Here is a 14,198-nt window from a genome sequence, read left to right as displayed (position 1 = left end):
GCACACACACACACACACACACACACACACACACACACACACACACACACACACACCGCCAACCTGCCTAGCTGGATCTGTCTCCCTACTTCTTGCCGGAAATGTTATCTGTATTATTGATGAATTTTGCGGCATACCAGGATTTCTCCCAACTTACTGCAGTGGCGATTTAAATTTTAAAAACGTTGACTCGCATAATCATCTACAACTTGTATACATGGTGCGACTATCAGTACTGTCAACACGAGCTCCAATAGTCTACTGTCTGTCAATCATTTAGTCATTGGAATGATTGCCTTCAATCGCCATGAGGAGTATTCGAGCTCTGTCGACAGCAAAGAAGCAAAATGACAATGCTGTTCTCTTGTTCTCTTTTAATGGTAGATATCCTCCAAGACCTCTGGAACCAAATTATCGCGGAAATATCATCCTTCGTCTTACAGTAAATGCATTTCCTACAACATGCATTCACGTGTCCGTGTGTGTGTGTGTGTGTGTGTGTGTGTGTGTGTGTGTGTGTGTGTGCGTGCTTAAAGCGGTTTAAGCTTCGCTTTTGTGCTGTGACTATTCTGTTTTGCTTCAGGACATTACTCTGCGTTCGTGGAAATCGTATTAATCTTAGAAATACACCGTACAGGAGGGAACAACCTAAAGCCTCTTCCCAGCCCTTGTACCGTATCCTTGCAGGATCAAGGGCGAATCCAAGTACTTTGTTAATTGTAGGATATAATAACGTAAGTTTGTTAACAACTTGAATTTTTAACGTAATGCGCTTTGGTATACCCATTGTCCCCATCCCAGCCACCACCACCTTATTTTGTCGTGAATCTTTGAGTCAGCTTGCCAAGACTAAAAGTCTCCGGTGAAGAGACACATGGTCGGCGCAATCGTTCTCTTCCGAAAGGTGGATGACTTCTCACTGAAGCCACTGCGCCGCAGATGACTCTTTTGTATATTTACGCCTTTGACGCCGTCCTCCATGGTCCACCATTTTTCAGTTCCATTACCAAGTGAATGAGGTTGGATGCTTTTTTATAGAAATTCTATGCAAAGCATATTCTTTAGTTTATTTACAAATTAAATTGGGCGTCCAACATATTGTCCTCAAATATGCAGGTGCATTCGAAGATTCTCTAACGCTTTCATTATAACTAGAATAGCTTTATGACTATATCCGACTATATTTTTGACTGTGATAGTATGGTTTGTTTGTCATTTTGACAAAAGGAAATGATATAATTTGCTCGTCTATAATTCAACTGAAATTTCATATTTGTAATTTAATAGATATTTCAACAATCTAATATTTTGCATCATTGCCGGGTTGCAAGTTAGTACAACAGTGTTTAAAGTAGATTTTATAAGATTATAAAGTACGTCGAACAAATTAGCTTTCTCCATCGACAACATTCTAATTACGATTGTATTAAGCATGCTGCTGTTAATTCAACATATAAATTTTAAAATAGATGTCAGAACTGCAGGTCATTTATATCCCCGCTGAGAATCGAACTGCATGTCCCTTTGACATGCACAGTGTTGTAATTTTAAAACTTATTCTTTTCGCAGTATTTATGGACGTGTTTGACAAAATATGAATTTTTTTCATCATTTGCTAACTTCAACCTTCTTAGGGAACGTCACACCGGATATTTCAGAACATTATCGTCACTTGCCACTTTCAAGGTTTCCATTCTTACTCTTTTTATATGATCTTGGTCCCTGTCCTTACATGTATCTGTGTGGATGTTTGTGTGTCCGTGTGTATGCATGTCTGTGTGAGCATATATATGTGTATGTATATGTGTGTGTGTGTGTGGGGGGGGGGGGTGTTGTATCTATTATGTGTATGAGGATAAATGTTCAAACGAAATATTGGAATATTTTAAGACTCAATATTTTAGGGCTGAAGAACATTTTGGGGCAACATAATTAACCATTGGGAATAATCTTCTCATTCTCCGGCTCACCGATGGATTGGAGATGTGCACCGCATTTTATCCCACACTATCTACCCGTCGTCAAATTAGAACAAAACTGAGAATACGATAGTGCCCGAAAGGGCCATAATTGAAACTGCACGAACTTGTTTTACAAATGACGCTCAGGGTTTATCAAGGTGTATTCAAATTCCCAAGGTAAATGATTTGAAGTGTGTACTTTTAAATTATTCACTTTAAAACGAGCCGAGCAGGAGGTGTTGCATTCAGACCAGATCTACTTAAAGATACTTTTAGTTTTGAAACTGTTGATTCCATTTATCGGAGATCCATGCGAATTGGGCCCTTTTTGAGTTATGTCTACCTGTAATGTCATATTATGTTCTAGAATTGTTTGATTTGCAAAATGATGTCATGGTGCAGTCATTGTCTGGTTCATGATGGAATCCCCCGCACAGAGCATTGCCAGTACATTAATGTTGAATATCAAGAACCAATCAAGTCTAACAGCCAATACAGCGCTGACCGCTTTAAATTTCTTTTCACTTTAAAATCCGTTCATGAGCTCGCCTTGTAATACCAAGGTTAAAATTGTGAAACATTTATATTACGAAGGAGCAGACAAATTAGTAACTGACCTCATCAAAGGCAAGTCGAAGCTGAGTCGACTATTATCTTGAATCTAAGGTATTTAAAGAGGGTTTTGTTGAAACTAACACGGACATACCTGTAATATTGCAGCGCTCTTTTTCTATTGAACATTTCAAAGCCGTTCGTGTTATTTCAATGTAGTCATTATTGCACTGGCTGTCAAATGGTACTAAAAGGAATTAATTTAAGAAGATTATTAAAAATGGTTTGATCACAGATCAGCCATGACTTCTTCCACTGTTGAAAAAGTCGGGGTGGGGGTGGTGTTACATGACCTCATATGGATTTGCTTTCTCTCAACTGTTATAACCTGCTTCAGGCCTACCATGTTACAACCATGGGATAAAAAGCCAGGGCCTCTTACTTAATCTCTCACCTGGCTATGGTTTTAATTTTAGAGTCTTGAAATTCCTTCCTTTGAATCATCTTCACACGATCCTCACCTCTCTCTCATCCTCCTCCTCCCCTGACGCATCTCTTTATGACAAAGTCTATCCTCCTAAAATCCTTGTTTTGGGCAGGGCTATCCCCTGGCTGGTTGCCTACTCTGAGGGGATCACGGGGTGTGTTAGCATATCAAGGAAGCTAAAATGCTGGAAATACTCGGTTGGTCAAGCAGCTTCTCTGCAGAAAGAAGCAGTTCACATTCATGGTGTATGACCTTTCACCAGATGTACCCCGTGGTTCTTGGGGTTTCCGCCTTTATTTCAGATTTACGTCATCTGCAGGCGTTTTTTCTTCCATGTAACGAAGATTTTGTGTCATTGTTAGCTTGTTAACAAACTGCATAAAGATGTGGGTTTTTTTGTCAATAGAACATAATACATTGCATCAAATTCTACGAATGCAAGGTCTCATTGCGGATAATTTTGGAGCAGTAAATCTAAAAATGAATTATTTCAATTTTTCTCTCAAAGTTCACTGGTATTATCTTCTCTTTATTCCACCCCGCCAATTTTCAGGCTAAGAAACCCAGCCTTTCTGACCCAGTTATTCAATCTGGTGATAGTTCCACTTGACCGTACAAATGGGGAAAAAAACTACCCAGGTTCTCGTCAACTTCCAATAATTGCTTGTTCGTAGCCCTGTAAGCGACGGGTCTTAGATATACGTGTAAGTAACGTTTAACATTGTTTTCACCATTTCAAGCAGTCATCTCGGGACACCTGCCAACCCAATAGATTGTTTTCTTCTTATCCCTTCCCGACTATTACTTCAAATTACTTTGGATGTTCCCAGTGATTTCTTACTGATGTGCTAAAACAAATAGGTCCTTCGTGCTTAGTTAGTCCTTTATAATTTTATTTGTCTTAATTAAGTCTTCCCTCAGTCTCAACTCTTCCAAAGAAAATGCGACTAACTTATATTCCTTCACGGCGAAATTTGTCCAATCTGGCACATCTATCTAAAAATAATTTGCACTGCTTCAGGGCAATCACGTCTTCATTGCAATATACATAAACATGCTGGGGAATAAACAGCAGGTCACGAAGCATCCGTAGGAAGTCAAGGGTAACCAACATTCCGGAAGGCCTCCATTCCCCCATGCTGAAACTCCATCCTCCCATGCCCTCCATCAATTGAATGACGTCCAGATCCCCGCGCTCGACCGCTTCATTTTCACTATGGATGTCCAATCTCTATTCACTGCATCCCTCATCTTGTAAACCCTGAAACATCGGCTTCAATGAATGGTCAGTGACCTGTTGAGTTTCTCCAGCACGTTTGTGTCTTGCACTCGACCCTGGCATGTGGAGACTTTCTTATTTAACTTCCTCCTAATATAATGATCACATTCCTACGTCCTCCCCCTTTCGTCCGTCAAGATACGTGAGCTTGAAAGCACGAACCTTCGGGTTCAGGCATGGTTTTTTTTCCCCTGTTGTTACCAGATTCGTAAATTGACCTCTCATTGATGACATCGTTACACTGTTTAATTGTCCTTTTCCATGTATTCTGAACTTTGTGCATATATCACAATACTCTGCCCTTTTTGACTTGCGATTACACCACGGCCTGTACTTTCATTATTCCACTACCTGTTGAATTTAGGTATGGGTTAAGTGCCTGGATAGCACACAAAACAAAGCTTTCACTATTCCTTGGTATATGTAACAAAATAAACAGCTACACCCAATACTCAAGCTGTAGTCCAACTCATATTGCTTGGAGTTGTAGCACAACCACCTTAAAGTTATAGTTTGATGCTTTGGCTAATAAAAGAAAGCAAACAGAAAATAAAGCGTTGACTCCTCCATGTGAGCTTGGTCTGATAGTCGTTATTTTTAGACATAGTAACGGGCCATTTCCGCCAACGAGTCCGTGCTATCCAATTTACCCACCCCCCACCCCTAGGTAGTTCTGGGGAGAACGTACAAACTCCTTACAGGCACGCGGGATTCGAACCCGGATCACTGGTGCTACACTAGCCGTACCGCCAATTTTGACAACCAAATGAGCAAGCATCAAACTGTTGAGCGCTGGCCAATAGCGAGCAGAATGAGCAGGGCAATGTGCAATTCTTAGTTCAATGCATGTTGCAATCTAAAGGGGCGTCCTTGTAAATGTGTGTGCATCAGTAAATAATAGATCCAAGTTTAAACATATAGAATGAACATTATACTTTAATGCAGATTTCCACCTCTCTGCAATTCAGTATTTAATGTTCCCCATTTCCTCGTCGCAATGCAATATCCTATGTAGAAAATATTGCAAAAAAAATCAATTGATCTTCATCCTAGCCATTAATTCCAACATTCCATAGACTTCCGTCCTTTTTTTAAAGCCCTCGTTCTAAGAAGATTGGCGTGAGCCTTTGTGCTTGATTTCCCTGGACAGATTGGTTTTTTTTCGAGCTAACACAATGAAGACAGTCCGGAAATGCTTTTTAAAACCATATGCTGTCCTCTCACAAATGTGTTTCTCGACTGATGGCAGTGAAAAGAGTAGAAATAACTAGTTTCTTTTAACATGATGTTTCTGACATGAAAAGCCATAGAAGAGTATTCACTTAACTACAGGAAATTTAAGAGCAGAAACGGGCATTCATCCTAAATGGTCCAAACCGGTGTTTAAACTCTGCATCAAGAAAACTGTTGTTCGCGTTCTCTCTCACACTTTCTCCTTCTTTTCTGCTTTTTTCCCCTCCCTCGTGTAAATTACTGATTACCTCATAAATGTAACAGTTTCACATCAAATAAATGCCTGTTGCTGTTTCAAACTAATCTTCACCAATGATTAAACTACCTGCCTGTACTTAGCATTTCAACAGACGAAAGGTGATGTACAGTGTTAACATTAAGGGAGTATTGGGTCGGGACAATGGCTCGCCTTGCAGGGGTTAGAACTTGATCTCGTTCTCTTTGAGACCTGCGGGTTTCTCCCGCCCCTTTCCCCACTCGCAAAGACGTATCAGTTGGGAGGTTAATTGGCCGCATATAAAGGTTAATGGCAGAATCGGGGTTGGGGAATTCAGGTGGAGATGCGGGGAGAACAAATTGGGACTGATGTAAATTGGCGTTTGAAAGTTGGCGCGGACTCATGAGCAGAGGGATAGGCTTTTGTGGTTTATGTCTCAATTGGCTCATCCAGAAAGTCCAACACTGAAGCAATATAAAACCTGTTTAGACCCAAACAGGGGTGAACGGGAGATGATATTTTGGTCTCTTTTTACAGTGTAATTAAGAAATGTAGTCATTTCCGTCGGTATAGCACCTTCCATGAATTCGGAGCACATTGTCTTGTAAACATTAAAACACTTTATTAATGTTGTAGACCTAACATAATAAAATACAGCAACGAAACTCAACAAGATACTATCTTATGAGCAGTAATGTCGAATCGTGCACTTTAGTTGGGCTATCTGAATGAAGAAGGTTTGCCAAGGCAGCAGGGGAACAACCCTGCTATTACGTCTACGCGGGATTTTTTACACCTGTGTAAAGGACAGAAGAGTTTTGTTTTACGACATATTCAGAAGACTACAGTAGGAAAGAGCGGTGGTGCCCAGCTTTGTGTTCTCTGCAGTGGAACGTAGACCGGTCACTTTTTGACTCCGATCTGAGTGCTGACAGGAAACTGTGAAATGCTACAACTGGAGGCCATAATGTTTTGTTAAAAACAATTTGTCGGAGACTTGGCAGCAGTTCTTTGCAAAGTGTTTGTAACTTGGAATGTCACCGTCGAAATTGCAGTGTCCAAAATTTAATCAAGTTTTCTTTCTTTTTAAAATATTTTATTGATCGTTTTACAATAAAAATTGAACGATACAGTTATGAAATGTGCTACAAGACTAGGGAAAAAGTTACAATAATGATTATATGTACAAATTCAAAAGCACAATAGCACAGTCGGGTTGATGCATTAAAATATAACAAAAGAAAAGAAACCTTTCCCTAAGTAAGGTTGAAGATTAACAGTCAAGAATCCAAGTGGCACAGTCTTGGAGAGGGACAACACAATGCCAAAGTTCCAAATCAACACTAACTCTTAAGGTTATGATAGTAGTCCATGAACGAGCCTTGTATCGTTTGAAATTTAATACTTGAATCAATGATAGCCTCTCTAATATTTCCAAATTTAAACAAGACATAATATCCCTTTGCCATTATGCATGTTGAGGTGGAGCTCTATTTTTCCATTTAATCAAAATTGCACATCTGGCCATTAACAAAGAAAAACATTTTTAAAAAGCAACATTGAATTGTAGTTAGTAAAACATCATCTTCTCCTAGTGTTCCAAAAAGAGCTAATAGAATCAGAATTTATTGTCATGAACAAGTCATGAAATTTGGTGTTATGAGGCAGCGTCCTAGTGCAAATGTTCATAGTATAACCATCTTACAACATTACTATAAAAGTAGACGAAAAGTAAGGGGGTGTCTTTGGTTCATTGATTATTCAGGAATCTGATGGCAGCGGGGAAGAAACTGTCCTTGTGCCGTTGAGTGCTCGTCTTAGGCTCCTGTACCCGTTTTCCCGAGTGAAGTGGGCATGGCCTGGGTGGTGGGAGTCTTTGAGGATAGAAGCTGCCTTTTCAAGACAACGCCTCATGTAGATTTCCTCGATGGAGTGAAGTCTGGTGCCTGTGATGCTGCAGGCTGAGTTAACAACCCTCTGGAGTTTACTCTTGTCCTGAGAGTTAGATTAGGGTTAGATTCCCATTTTAAATCGAGAATTGCCGTCCAAGTTTTCAATCAACTCGGTTATGTATATAAATGGATTTATATTAACTAATGTCCTTTCATAGATTCCACGCCAGCGGGATTTGAGAGGAGATGGAAGGAGAGGGGAACAGCTTTGGTATGATGCTCATTGTCAATAGTACGTTTCTTTGTTTTTTTGTGTAACCACATGAAGACTTTGATTGTAGCTGAATTTCTGTTAGTCGCGTATTCTACTAGCTTTAGAATGTTTGAGCCTTAACGCTGGATACACTAAAATTAACCCCCAAAACTAACTTCTGTCAGGTACAGTATATATAATTGTGCATTATAGTATTGTATTAAATGTTTAAATTGGTGACTACGCGATATAAAAGAACATCCTCATTACTCGTGGCAAAATTGACACTTCTTACAAGTCAGTAATTTCAGATGTTTATATGAATGACCTTTCAATTATGCAGATCAGCTAGTTTGTTAGCATTTCAAAACTTGACGTGAAAATGTCAATGCAGCTTACAATAAAAAAAATCTTCTGTATATTTTCGGTTAATTTGGTGGTGGCAGCAGGACTCACGCTAATGAAGTCTTACGCAGATTTGTCTTGCTGTTTTTGACCAAGCACCACTAATGTGGCACTTTATAATGAAAACGATTTTTCCACATTCTGATAGACGAGTTATCGTCTTTTATGTGGTTGCCATTTAGGATTTCGGAGATCAAGAAATTGGGATATGTTTATATCATTACGGCATGTAAAAGATAAAAGGTTTGTTGTACTGTAGAGGCATAATAGTTATATACTTGAGTGACGGCAGCTTATAACTTGTTACTTGAATTGTAGAATAATAAATACATGAGTACGGATTGTCAAATTTCCTCACATTTCTCTGGACTTTCCGCGTATTAGCCTTTACATCTAATGTACCTTCATTGATGTATTCCACCTTATGTTACTTGCATATATTTTTCTCTCTCCCTCTCACACACAATGAGGGAGAGAGAGAGAGAAAGAGAGAGAGAGAGAGAGAAAGAGAGAGAGACAGAGAGAGAGAGAGAGAAAGTCGGGGTGGGGGGAGGAGAGAGAGAGAAAGAGAGAGAGAGAGAAAGTCGGGGTGGGGGGGGAGGAGAGAGAGAGAGAGAGAGAGAGAGAGAGAGAGAGAGAGAGAGAGAGATATGTTATTTTTTAGTAATGCAATATACAAATGGGCTGGAGAAACTCAGTCCGTCACGTAGCACCTATACATTTGTGTATTGTACTCGACCCCAGTGCCTGAAGACTTTCTTGTTAAACTTTCTTTTCACAAATTCATTATGGGCTGCTAAATAATGGCCCCTTATTTGCCCCCCCCCCCCCCACCCACCCCAAAGAAGTTAACTAATCTGTCCTATCCTTCCAATATATTCTGGTTTGTTTTTCTACAAAGGTGGCATCTGCCTTTTATTTATGTGTTTTCATTATTAACATTCTCACTAAATAATGTTTGTGCACCTGACCTGACACATGCTCACAAACGTTGAGTTATGGTTGCATATCAGACCTTTATGTTTGATTATTGTGTTCTGAGTCCCAGCTGGACTGGTTTCAATAAAGGGCATGAGATGGCGGCCCTTTCCGTTCACTCTCCCGCAACATTTTTGAACATCTAGTCGTAAATCGTATGCTCAGGAAACGAACTGCTGTACTATTTCAGTGTATTCAGCAAGCCTCCTTTACATCAGATCTAGAATGTGCAGGCGGGGCATGCTCCGAAACTCACGAAATTCAACTCTATATTGGTTATAAATGCAAATAATCTTCCTGGTTTGCCGTAGAATCACATGAAGGTTAAATTTCATGAAAATCGAACGGAGCAAATATCCATTACTATGTTCCGTTGTCAGTATAATTTCATTTTTGGGTTTGGGAACAAATTCATTTAATGTTCCTTAGTGGAAGCTGAGAAGCTTTAGGAGTTTTACCAAATATTACCATTCTTCACATGCAATTATTTGACTATGTCAAGCATGCACTGGAAGAGTAGGTCACTTACAGGCTCGTTGTCAGCGCAGCCTAGTGTTCGACAGAAAATTGCGTCGGTGACATAGAATCATCTTCATCTTTCCTGGTGGGTTTTTTTAATTGCTGGAAATATCTAATTTATATCATATTTATGTCTAATTCATACGCGGCATCAATATGTTTCAAACGTTTTGGGATTAAATTAATCGCCATTCAATATTTCATATCGGGCATAATTTCAAACCTATATTTAAAGTGTTGCAGTCATTGCAAATTAATGTCGAGGCAGATGGCAGTTTGTTGCATGGAATTGTCGGTATGTTAATGAAGTTTTTATATGACCGACCATCCATATGGGCTGAAGGGCAGGGGATCTCTGACAGTCATCCTGGATGGGGTTTCAATCAGGGGATCTCTGACAGTCATCCTGGATGGGGTTTCAATCAGGGGATCTCTGACAGTCATCCTGGATGGGGTTTCAATCAGGGGATCTCTGACAGTCATCCTGGATGGGGTTTCAATCAGGGGATCTCTGACAGTCATCCTGGATGGGGTTTCAATCAGGGGATCTCTGACAGTCATCCTGGATGGGGTTTCAATCAGGGGATCTCTGACAGTCATCCTGGATGGGGTTTCAATCAGGGGATCTCTGACAGTCATCCTGGATGGGGTTTCAATTAGGGGCAAAGGACCCTTTTAATTGAATGTGATTTTTTTTTTCAGGAATCTTATGGCAACGCATAAACTCCAGTAATGCAAAAGAACGAGGCCGAACCACCTTTTCACAGAGGTTTCAATGAATGGAAAATGGTTCGGCTCATTGTGATTCATTAAGCAACAATTATTGTCCACTATATTTTAGGGAAACTATTGACCAATTGCAATGATTATAGCATACTATGTCATGCTGTTTATTGAAAATATCCATATAACGGTAACTATGTATTTTCATTAAAATCTTAATGCTTTACATTTTCATAATAAAACTTATGTCAGAAAATCCTGATAAGAACATTTTGTTAACGTTCATTTATCTACTTCATAAATATGCTGCTTCATTTGAATGATTTAGCAAAACATGTGTAATGTTATATCTTCAGACTCAAGTGCAAACCGTAGGTTCTCAAGCATCAAGGACGATGCTTAGTTGAAAGCCGTAATGGTTCGTCAGAATTTTACTTAAGAATGTGTCTACAAAGTAAGATTACCTGCTCCTTTCATTAGGTCAAAAGAAATGTGAAATTATGTATTGCAAATGGAATAATAACTCACATCAAGGGCTAATCCAAAATTACAATGCAAAATACCTGTAAAATGAAAACAATTCCACAATACGCACATTGTGTTTGACAGTTTGCTATAAAAAAAGCATAAATTTATCGAGATAAAATTAAACGCAATTTTAACACAAGTCAAACACAGGATTTCTTGGGCTTTCTAGGAGTTAACCAGAGTTTATTGCAATAATGGTTGACTCTGATAATGCAAGGATGGTCAGGTACAAAGTGATAAAAGAATAAAATCAGCAAATGCTCCCAATAACTAATGATTATAGATACTAAAACTCATTGAGCATTTTGAACTCACACTGCTTTTTTTATGCTGTGCTTTTATGCTAATTTTAATAAGACCTATGATTATAAAATAACTAACGTTTTAGCACAGCAACATACTGAGTAAGCAAATGAACCTTAAGTGACGTTTAAAGTGTGTGTGTGTGTGTGTGTGTGTGTGTGTGTGTGTGTGTGTGTGTGTGTGTGTGTGTGTGTGTGTGTGTGTGTGTGTGTGTGTGTGTCCTCCATGGCCATGGTGAAATATTATAACATTGAAGCAATGAATGCGAAAACCATGTGAAGAAACAACTTTCCTCTTTGTCCTTTAGTAATAGCACCTGAAAGTGACTTATTGCACGTTTGCACCAATGACCAATTAAAAAGTCACGGGAAGATAAAAAGCTGGAATTTGCCAAGTTATTTGCTTGCTTTTTTTGTATCAAAAGGACGTTAGTTCAGCTTCAATGTAGCATCTTCCGATTGAAGGGTCATTTTTAAACAAGTCCACTCATCTGTGATCTCAGGAAAGGCAAAGAAGGGAATGTTGCAAGCGGATAATTTACTGAACTGGAGAAGCTCACCAGGGGAGGGGACACTTGCGGTAGGCTGAAGTTTAAGGCGCCAGATGGTGAGTTTTCATGATATAAAATGGGAACTCTCACGATTCTCTGTGCACTATGAGAAAGGTTGACCGCTTCCAGATCTGCGGCTAACTGCCTTTTCCACTTATTTCTCCGATTTTGAAACCAGATTTTGACCTGAGTCTCGGTCAAGTGAAGAGAAGCGGCCAGGCCCGCCCTCTCGGAACTGCTAAGGTAGCGTTTCATGTCAAATGTGGACTCGAGCTGGAAAACTTGACTCCTGCTGAAGACTGTGCGCGTTTTCTTTTTGCGACTGGATTTCTGCTCAACGTCTGCATGGCTTTTCGTTGCTTCGCTGCCCTCCGCCTCTGACCTTTTTTCCTCTCGCAGCTCTCCCCTTCTTTGGCTACAGATTTCCTTATGGCTGTCTCCTTTGTCCAATACCGGTGGGGAGTCGAGATCACTGGTTGTGAGAGAAAAACAGTGTTCTTCCTCGGAACTTGGGCATCCACGTTTCGGACCTGTGGAACAAATGGAGATGTAAGCACTTGTATTGTGCATTGCATATAAAAGAATCCCTCAACAATAGTTATTAATATATTTAGTCACCAATTTAGTACCCTCACTTTCAGAAGATGGATGTCGTTGGAAATGTTATCGTGAAGGTTTTTAGTTTTTCCATCAGTAATTTTTTCAGCTGGACTCCGGTAAAAATGTAAGTGCTTTCAGTTAAACTCATAAAAATAATTTATTTCAGTTCCCATTTCTTCTAAACATTATGTCCAACTGGTGGTGTAAAGAATCAATGAGCGTCTTTTTGTTATAATTAAAAGGATAAAGTGGGCATTGAAATCTGATTTACTGTGTTGTAACGGTTGGAGCGCAGTGCGTGTAGAGTACTGTCCACTTAAAATACACCAACATCGAAAGAACACACTAGTTCTACTCTATTAGAACCATAGAACATTACAGTACAGAAGCAGTCCACCTCGGCCCTTTTAGTCTCTGCCGAACCTTTTTTTTGCCTAGTTCCACTGACCTCCACCCAGCCCATAGCCATCCATACCTCTCCCATCCGTGTACCTATCCAAAACGTACTGCGACGTTGTTGACTTTAAAATAGTAAGACTTTAATATAGAATTCTAGCGGATTATATCATTTGTACAAAGGGGGGATGGCTGGAGATAATTGATCTGATCTTGATTGCTGCGCTTTTATTTTGATTATCCGCAGTCCTGTCAAATTATGAGATCTGTCCTTAGGGTTCTTATCCTAAAGATGAAATGTAAGGGTTGCGCGACGCAATCTGGTTCTCAGCCTCTGGCCATTAACCAATGTCCGATTGAAGGACGCAGAGCGAACAACAACGTCTAATTTCTCTCAGGGGCCCAGATCGCAGTCCACAGTCATGGGCTGTGAAAGGTTGCGGGTTTAGCAGAGGGGCGGGTGTTTTCAACAGTTCACTGCGGAGTCCGGACTTCATGCTGTTAATGACCGCTGCAATAAAAGGATTAACTTACTGTCTGGACTGGGACATCTCGGCTGCGCTTGTGTGTACCACTGTAACGTGCTGCCCCTGAGCGGGTAGTTCTGCGCGCAGAGGTCCTGACCGGATATCTGACAGCAGACCTGGCTGCAATGGCTGTCAGCCGTTCGGTTGTGGAAGCAGTGTGGTTTGGGTACGATTTCTTCCGCGTTCTCCTCCGTTTTGTCTGTCTCCTTTCCTTTTCCATTGGTTCTAAGTAGATTTTCGATAAAGAACGAGGACACCTTGGCGGGCGGCATACTTTGAGCTTCCGTCACTCTATCCGGCATGGTCGGTGAATTATGATGCCGAGCCCAGGCAATCGTCTTTTGTTTTCGGTGAGATAACCGGTTCGAACGCTTCTTCTGGTTGGAGGCCGATTCTCCGAGAGATCATAGCAAACCCCGTCTAAAAGCAACACCCAGCCAACTGCTCTCCCTCGGAAAAACATAAGTACGAACACATCGTTCACCCGGCGCCAGTGAGGAGAAAGAGGAAAGGGGGGAGGGGGAGAGGTTGTGAATGGTAATGATGAAATTAAAATGTCAAGCGAGTTAAATGCTTAACATGCAAAGAATATACCACGGATTGGACGGGCACAATGGCAAATGGGATTACTCAAGAAAATAAAGGAATTGCTTGCTCTGTTTCGTAACGCGTGCCCGAGGCCACAGAGGCTTGTCAGTCAGGGGCTTTATTTAGGTCAATTAGGAAACAAATCACAAATCAGACTGCGGATCTAGATTTGGCATTCCACACAGTCACAGAAAGAGCGGGGTGGGG

General features: G+C 40.4%; 1 protein-coding gene across 1 annotated transcript; it reads right to left on the bottom strand.

The window, feature by feature from the left end:
• Nucleotides 1-11,802: 11,802 nt before the first annotated feature.
• hmx1 (H6 family homeobox 1) lies at nucleotides 11,803-13,705 on the bottom strand. Its single transcript, XM_069922859.1, has 2 exons — nucleotides 13,411-13,705; nucleotides 11,803-12,410 (listed from the first exon to the last, which is right to left on the bottom strand). Exons 1-2 carry the CDS (start codon nucleotides 13,703-13,705, stop codon nucleotides 11,803-11,805), a joined length of 903 nt encoding a protein of 300 aa, XP_069778960.1.
• Nucleotides 13,706-14,198: the final 493 nt, after the last annotated feature.

This window comes from Narcine bancroftii, chromosome 3, assembly GCF_036971445.1.
Source record: "Narcine bancroftii isolate sNarBan1 chromosome 3, sNarBan1.hap1, whole genome shotgun sequence".
NCBI classification, from domain to species: domain Eukaryota; kingdom Metazoa; phylum Chordata; class Chondrichthyes; order Torpediniformes; family Narcinidae; genus Narcine; species Narcine bancroftii.
This window is presented reverse-complemented; position numbering and strand designations above follow the sequence as displayed.